The 8,770-nt window shown below is 37.1% G+C and overlaps 1 protein-coding gene across 13 annotated transcripts in view; it reads right to left on the bottom strand.

The window, feature by feature from the left end:
• Window positions 1-349: 349 nt before the first annotated feature.
• GPBP1 (GC-rich promoter binding protein 1) overlaps window positions 350-8,770 on the bottom strand; it is a 33,972-nt gene continuing 25,551 nt past the window's right edge. For all 13 annotated transcript variants that reach the window (XM_040539878.1, XM_040539880.1, XM_040539879.1 and 10 more), the window contains 5 exons: window positions 8,162-8,302; window positions 7,516-7,680; window positions 4,749-4,933; window positions 1,586-1,688; window positions 350-825 (listed from right to left, as the gene is read on the bottom strand). In XM_040539878.1, coding sequence (XP_040395812.1) covers window positions 667-825; window positions 1,586-1,688; window positions 4,749-4,933; window positions 7,516-7,680; window positions 8,162-8,302 — 753 coding nt within the window. In that variant the 3' untranslated portion in view covers window positions 350-666. The remainder of the gene's footprint in view (window positions 826-1,585; window positions 1,689-4,748; window positions 4,934-7,515; window positions 7,681-8,161; window positions 8,303-8,770) is intronic.

Here is an 8,770-nt window from a genome sequence, read left to right as displayed (position 1 = left end):
CCTTGCAATACTCTATAAAGCTCTCAATTTAAAGGTTAGTTGTAAAAATTTGGAACTGTAACATCAAGGTTCTTTTCCATTAATAACAATGACTACACTACAATGGCTAAAGAGCAATTACGTGTGGAAGAAGTAGAACAGCACAACAGCTCAATTAAGGAAAAGAGTTTTAGTGCACTTTGCTCATTTTAGCCAACATGCTACATTGCCCTTTTTGCATACAAAGTGGACTCTAGGATTTCCATTGTAAGAAAGAAATGACCTGGCAAGCAAAACAGAGTGTCAAGCTGCCCTTTTTCCCCTTTATATATGTGGACATTTTAAGACAGAAGCTTTGCAAGACATTACACAATTCTTTTTGTTTTTATTATTAAATGAGAAAGTCTGATTTGTTACATTGTCACATTGCTAGTCAGAAATGCTGCAGTGATGAAGAAAGTCAATGCTGGGGCAACCCAAGTCCTCATTCTACAACATTCGTTAACAAAGAAATATAGTAATGTTCAACACACCCGACACAACATTCCTTGCTTTCTTCAGAGAGAAGTCCCATCATTCTTCTTCTAACAGGGTATGTTACTACATAACTTAGATTTTTTTTTTTGATAATACATCCCCATATTCTCATGAGATCAAAACAAGCTTCTACAGATGGTACAGAAATCTTCACACATCGTCATCATCTGACGTATCAGTGCTGCTCGTTTCAGAATCCTCATTCTCCAGAGCAGGTTTGAAAGTGCTGTTTTTCCAGGGGCTAAATTTAAAATCACAGATGAGGCCATTTTTCAAAATGCCATTTTTCCGGAGGCCATTTTTTTGTAACTGAAACAAGAAAACATGATGCATTTAGAGAGAAAAAGCTAAACACAATAATCTGCTGCATTTCAGTGTTCTCTACATCTTCGTCTATGGACTACATTAGATCCACAACACTACCTGTTATATACACGCACAAAGGAAAATTCACCTGAGAGCCTTCAGTTTTGGACCTGCATCCAAGAGCCTGCAATCAGACCAAGCTAAGCTTCTGCACTGTACAAGAGTTTACCCTCTTCCCATCTACCTCCTCAGATATTTTGCCCCAGTGATCCCCCACACACACACGGTCTCTTCTGTGATGCAGTCCCTTTTTCCAGTCTGCTATAAAAAAAAAATCAAGTCTAGATTGCCCATTCAGACTACATTACTAGTGAATTTTTGTGTCCCTCAATTTACAGCAAAGACAGACAAGGAAGCCACAATAAAATCTTGCAAGAAAATTCCCTTTCCTCTGGCTGAGCTGAGGAACTGGAAAGCTTGTATAATTCTGCAACTAGCAATAATGAAACTACTCAGAAGCCCTCCCCTCGCCTTTCCTTGATATTTTGAGCATAGGCCGTCTCTAAAATAAGCACTGCTCCCCGTATCTTTTTAAAGCCACTGTTCTTCTGAAAGGGCAAGGGAGGATAGAAGATAGAGGAAAGGAAAATGGTACTAAAATGGCACTGACCCTAACCATCAGAATTACTGGAGATCCTGCTCGAAGGTAGGTATTTAGGGCATCCATCTATAAGTTCATCACAGAGTATTAACTTAGCATTACCTGTTCACTAATGACTTGGAATTCCCTCATCTCATCCTCTGTTAGTGGAGCACACGTTTCATCATTTTCAGCGTCTTCCTGCCAGCCCATCTCCTTTAACAACCTTTAAAATAAAGAGGACAACATTAAAGAATTTCTGCACACTCAGACATTTCAAGCTCTGCCTATACAGATATGTAAAGAAGTGTAATAAATATATTAGCGCACGAATCTTTTTTAAACAGCCTTTTAACCTACTTTTATGTAAGAGTTTAAGAAAAGATAAATAAAGCACAGAAGTTCAGAAGTCTTAAGGTCCTTCACAGTTGACCCTGTTCTGACACATTTGATTTTAAAAGGTGCCAAAACTAAACAGTAATACTTAAATCTACGGAACACATAAGCATACTTTCACTCCATCACATGTGCATATCAAGTACTACATTTCCTGCCATCAAGTTTCACATACAAAATAGACCCTGCCACCTCTGCCAGTCCAGTGAACATACCAACACAAATGCCAAACTTCCTATCATCTCACTCCAGCATCTTTATTAATCAACTGACAGCATTCCCAGATATGGAGGCTTTTAGGATAAGCTACCCAGTATCTGGAGTAAAGCCTTATGGAAAGCAGCCTAGAAAAACCCTCACTTTCTCCTAGTCTGTCTCAATTGGATGGCTGCTGTCCAGAACTGCAGCAATAAAGCAAGCAGAAGAGAAAATAATTTGGACCATATGCAAGTTTGGCTTTTGATGCATGGAGTTTCTCTTGAAAGCTTATCTGGTGTTGTCACACAGTCTTTCCAGCCCATTAAACTGCATTGTCGGGTTATTCATCTAAGAAGTCATCCAAGGTAAATGAGTACAATGAAGAAACCTTGGCTACACAATGGTATCTGTCATATTCCTAAGGTTCAAGCTGCAAGAAAGCAGAATGCAAGTCGACTTTCTTTTTAAGGCAAGAAATCTACATAAGATGGAAAAGTAAGAATACATTTCCTTTGCATAAGTGCTTTGGTGGAACCGTAGCGTGCCTCCTCAAAAATGGTGTGGAGAGGCAAAGATGGACACTGAGGAAATGGGCGGTTTTTTTCCTGTATAACAGAGCAACCATGACAATGCTAGCGCTGTCCCTCCATGGGAGCCAAAAGAAGAGACGGTTCTTCACCTCAAACCCACAGTATCTTCTGCATCAAGTCACAGAGACAGTGCACCTGGGAGAAGCTGCATTCCTCTTCAATAACAGAGGCATGATTCAGAATGCAATGGCCTCGTATAGTTTCTACATTTCTAACACAATGCTAGTGTCAGAGACAGACAGGCTACCACGTCTCACCTGACAGCAGATGTTGATATTACAGCACAGACAGACCACAACTAAGAGTGAGTTTTGGGATATGGGCAGGGAAAGAAACAGACACATTTCTCTGGTGATTTAGCTTGAGATATCAAAAAATGCAATAATCGAAGTGTTTTGGCTGGTGCCAGAAGTGGGTCAGCAGTATCTGCATATGATGCCGGTGGTTTTAGACGTGAAGACACTGTGGTAACATGGTTATCTGATGAAGACACTGTGATATTTAATGAAGATGGTATGTGTTCTTGCTGCAAAGTTTTTGCCAAAAGGATTAGCATCTTCCCCTGGCAAACCATTTGCTTGTCAACCTCAAATCTTAAGGAAGTAAAAGCTATTTCACGAAAAAATAAAGAGGCTTCTAAAAGTATATGCTAGAACTGGTGCAGGAAACTGACACAGAGATGAAGAACACTGAATATATTAAAATAAGTAGTTAGCACAGAAGTAGTTAGATGAACTCAAGGTGATGAAGCCTGCCTGATACTTCATTTAGCCAGATGTCCGCAAGAAATGTCCTTCAGTGGAACCCTCCCTTCAAAAAATTCTAGGTCCCAATAGAATAGGTTGTATTGCAACATCATCTGAAGTTAGCAGGACCACTGTCTCTTTACAGACACGTTAGTTTCTAGGACAGTTATGAGGGTGAACTATACTAAAAAAAATTACGTTTCAAATTAGGAAACTTAACACCAACAGGATGAGTACATAATCGCTGCACAGTGGAAACTTCCCTAGTGGAAGGAAACCCAAGAAGTATTCTGTACAACATGTGCCAGTTCAGTTATTAGGCATCCACAAGCATCCTGTGAGTTAAGCTGGTCACTTCAAGTCCATTTTTCTACTAAAACTCCTACCAAAAGCACTGTATATACACCAGAGGACAAAGCCATGGTAGAGACACACAATGTCTCCAGGATACCACAGAGGGAAGCTTGCCCAGAAACCCTATGAAGGCCACTCAAAGTCATTTGAGTTGACAAGTGACACTTAGATTTGACTCCTACCTTATAGTCAAAAACCAGAGTCAGCAGCCACTAGCAGTCCAACATTTCTGTCTCCATAGTCAATGGGGTGTGTGTAGGGAGCAAGGGAAATGGAAGAACAGACCAGACTGCATTTCACTTCCAACACTCATACCAAAGAAGAGACCAAGAAAGTCTCCTCTACAAGTACTACAAAAGAAGTTGTCTAGTCCAATGTATACATACAGTCTATCACTGGAAAAAGATGCTGGGTTTCTTTCGTTACTAGAAACAGTAAGAATTTAACAGAACTCATGACAAGCTCACCTCCAGATGGAGTTATGATTTCTCAGCAGCACCATTCTCATCTCTACCAGCTGCTACTGCAGTTACTTCTTATGAGATAACAATTATGTTTCGAACCTTTTTGAAGTTACTTTCTCCCTTTCCATTGAATTGTCTTGCAATATCGCTATGTCAAATAGTCAGTTATAAAAATAATCCATTTCTCTAACAACAAGAAAAAACTCAGAGTTGTACATAAGATGCAGCATTTAACGTATTGTTAATACTCATAGCAATTACATGCATTGTTCCTCCTAGATATGCGGATCAGTTTCCTTTATTTGTTATAAGGAAATATATCAAATATTTAGTAAAGCAAGTTAAAGATGCCGGTACACAACTCAAACAGAAACAAAGTCTATTCCGTTCTACATTAGTACATGTCTATAAGTTAAGCCTTTTATGGTACTATTAAGTATTTTGTGTTCTCAGTTTTCAGATGCTGAATTCTGAGCTGGTAAGAATATGAGACATGCTCACTTACCATGAATAAACATTTTATATAAGAAGTACATACCTATGCTCTGCCTCAAGCGAGCTTGAAAGAACATCTGCCTGAGGTAAAGTTGAAGATCGAATGATCTGTTGAGATGTAATTGAAGCATTGCCATTCTCTTGAGGAATTTCATTTTCAAAGTTTCGGTTTATATCTCTCTCATGATGAGGACTGTTGCTGTTACACAAGTTAAAGGAGTCATCATCCTGTCAAAATAATTATATGTTACAGAGTTTACATGGAAATTCCACTTACAAGTAAAATGCTGCAATTCACTGATTGTTTAATTTAATTTTAAATGGAGATATCCTATACTACAGAGGGTAATTCTGCTCCTTTAGTCAAGGGTTTACAATACATAGATGTTACAGAAATCTGAAGTTATACCACTGATTGAGTAAAGTAGAAAGCAACTCCCATGCTCTGCCCAAACGTTGTAGAAAAATTTTAAAAATCTCAAAAATTCAAGCTTATATAAGCTGTCTTTCATATTTTTACAAATAGTAAATTATCTGTTGAACTTACAAACAAGGTTCCTTATTAAATAAATATCCTGTGTCAGGCTAAGTTTGAAAACATGAGAACTTTTATGCTTATTTGGTTTAAGGGGCAGGTCACAGCCACCATATCTCAACCAGCAAATTCACCTGTCACAAGTTCAGAAAAACTCCTTAAATTCAGACAACAGCTTATCCTACACACAGGGACACACCACAGAATTTCACAGGCTGTTGTGTCAGCAATTGTAACTTACTAGCCATGATATAAGAACTAGAGAGAGAGAGTTTATTTAGAAAGCAGATTTTGCAGATTCACTCAAATATTAAAAGCTCTTTTATCCTATAAACCTGAGATGTTTCTTTTTATTCTACTTTTTCAGCAGGTTGCAATTCTTACTCAGTAATTAGCCAAACAGACTCAGAAGTCTTAGCAACTATAAAAATAAAGGAGAGTATGATCATTATCTAGCTAGAACATTTTTTTTAAACAAAAGCCCCAGACTTGGCACACAATAGCATTATCCATAGCAGAAGGCAATCACTCAATCAGCCAGTTCTGCACTTGTAAGAAATCGTATTTCCGAGTTCATCACCATCTTTCCCCTCCCATTCAGAGTTATCGGCTTCCAGAAATTTTAGAATGTTCACCAAAAATTTCTTTAAAAAAAGTATCCCAGTAAATCTATATTCAGCTGTTAAATCGTTAACCTGGAGAATGTATCTCAGACTATCAGAGAAAATTCATAAAAATATCAAAGGATTTTACCATACTAGGGCAAAATAGTTTCTTCAAAGCCTGTCTCAGCTATGATCACAATTTGCCTCATTATTTCAGAGGTGAAATCTGTCACTGCAGGCCTTCTAATTCTATCATGTTACAGAACACTGTTGTGCAGTTATCTACCTAATAACTCAGTTGCACAGTACATTGCCTACTGATGATCATTTAAATGAATGTTGAAAGTAGACAACTATTACAGTTACACGCCTTGTTAAGCTTTAACATCTTTTCACACCTGTTAGTAAAAACAAGGTGCATGCAATCACTAATAAATACTCCAAGCTACACATTACATACACCTGTCCAAAGATATTATGGCTTCCACTTCTAAACACCTTTTTTTCCTCCCAAAATACACTGATTCAGAAAATGAGCTGTGTACAGTGGTACAATCATATGCATTTGACGTAAGTACCATGAAGACAAAGAACTCAAGACAATTTTGTGAACAGAAAGTCCCATCGTGTTCACATAATATTTTGAGAATTCTAAGCTCATGACAATGTTTCCCAAGACCTTTTAACCTTAACATTCCTTAAACAACATTGCACTCAACACCCATCTCAGGGTGCTTAGCAACAGAATGCGTAAGAAAAAGATGAAGACCTTTCCTAACTGATACATAGTTAAATTGTACAATCCCATTACAGCAAGTTTTATTTTGCCTGAAATAGAAACAAGGTCAGAAAAGTCAGTCTTACTTTTACAAGCAATGCACAGTTGCACTGTCTCTTTTTTCGTATCTCTTAATCTGCGTAACACTTCGAGACTTTTTTTTTTTTTTTAATACTGTTACCACTCAGATGTGTAATCACCTCATCTTGAGTAATACATTACTTACGTTCACTTGAACTACATAAGGTAATTATGCTTATGGCTCACTGGTGGCAGGTAGCACAAACATTAATGTTCTCAGGTGCCAGCCAGGCACTACATATACAGATCGTGAATGAAAGAAACTTGACACATTAATAATATATACAGTATAGGCCTCCAAGTTCTCAGTTCAGAAGCAGAAACAGGTTCTTTATATAAACATAAATCAAAGTATTGTTCCTACAGTAAGGCCAAGAATAGAGATGTTCTTGGCATCTAAGATTCCAATTTAAATTCCAGTTTGATTCCAAAAACAATTTGAGAAACAGAACCAAGTTTTTCCATTAATTGCTTTGCAACATAACTAACAGCTGAGGTGCAAAATGCTGTCCTCCAGAAAGATTAGGTTAATGTACAAAGATTCTTTATTCTTTTTATTGTTGCTAAAGACAAGGTATGCACGAATTATTGATATGTAGCAACACATCCTGCAGAAAGAAAAAACTACATGCACTGGAGAAACAGTAGTATTTGGAGCAATTTTTTAAAATTCATCAAAAGGTAATTCCTTTCTTACATTCAAACATCCAAGACCATGTCTTAACAGCTGGCTACAGACAAATGTAATGTATGTTACTTTCAGTCTGTAATGTGTTACTGTGGGATCGACAACAGGTATGAAGAAAATTACCTTCTCTTGCCCAGCATGATTCTCATCTTCATGTTCTTCTTCCACTCGATCTCGTTTCAATGCTTTCAAAAATTCACTCTTCTTATCAGTTCGCATTCTTGTCAATTTTGTTAAACGAGGCTGACCAACTTTGTCAACAGGGGATGAAGAATTTGACCGATTACACTAACACAGGGGGGTAGAAAAAAATAAGACTATTAGAAGTTCATTCATTTAGAGAAGTTTGAAAAAAAGACAGTTTCTCAGGAACTTATAGTTTGGGGTTGTGCGTACACCCCCAGTCAAAAGCAGAGGGAAAATATTTGTATTTAAATACATATGATTCTTGCATCTAAACAAAGAGATACAGATTTATAGAGTACTGCTAACAAACAACAAACCTTCTGAGGTATATTAGCAGTTTTAAAAGTTTAAATTTATCAAGGTTATGCACCCTAGTGCACCATTTTTACTATAAATCAAACCTACAAAGCAAATTGTGCAGGACTTAAAGTCCGGTGAGGTAGCTTCCGTTTCCCCCCTCTCATATAAGCTTCCAAAATATACACTTATGTCATATAATTCTGCATAAAATAATATTCACTTATCTAATCAAGCAAATTAAAAAAACCGAACTATTAGATTAAGAATACAAACATTGCTTTACCTCTTTCACTGAATTTTGTGATACAGGAAATGCCTTGGCAGTTGATTTGAAAGGAACGAAATTGCCAATACCATATGCAGATTCATGAGGAAATGGATTTCCAACTTTATTTTCTTTTGCTTGGCTTTTCCACTGTGAAGGCTAAATAAAAATGTAAATAATCATTAACAAAATTATTTCCATCAATCTTCAGAAAAACAACTAAGCAAAATGAAATCATAACTACAACCATAATTTAGAGCAAACACCTGTTTTCTTGTAGGACAGAGACTGTTTATGAGCAACTCATCCTCTCACAAATACTGATTACACTTTCTATATAATGAGTTAAATTCAAAAACAATTATCACTCTCTTATTTTGGTTCTTAATACATCAAATGAGACTCTTTAGCAGCTGCATGTGATGTTTTTAATGCAGTAAATTCTAGAGTTAAGAACAGCTCCGTCAGATGCTCTCAGTAGCACAGAAAAAATCCCCCCAAAAAGATGAACATAGGAAGCTGCACATGGAAAGGGACCAGAACAGTTCTAGTGGATTGCAACATTATCTGTATCAATAGTTGGGATAAATTCTGAAGGTATTTTTATGCCAGCTATAGCTCTCCACT

Source organism: Cygnus olor, chromosome Z (genome assembly GCF_009769625.2).
Source record: "Cygnus olor isolate bCygOlo1 chromosome Z, bCygOlo1.pri.v2, whole genome shotgun sequence".
Taxonomy (NCBI): Eukaryota; Metazoa; Chordata; class Aves; order Anseriformes; family Anatidae; genus Cygnus; species Cygnus olor.
The sequence above is the reverse complement of the archived record's forward strand: the minus strand, read 5'-3'. Positions and strand labels throughout refer to the sequence as shown.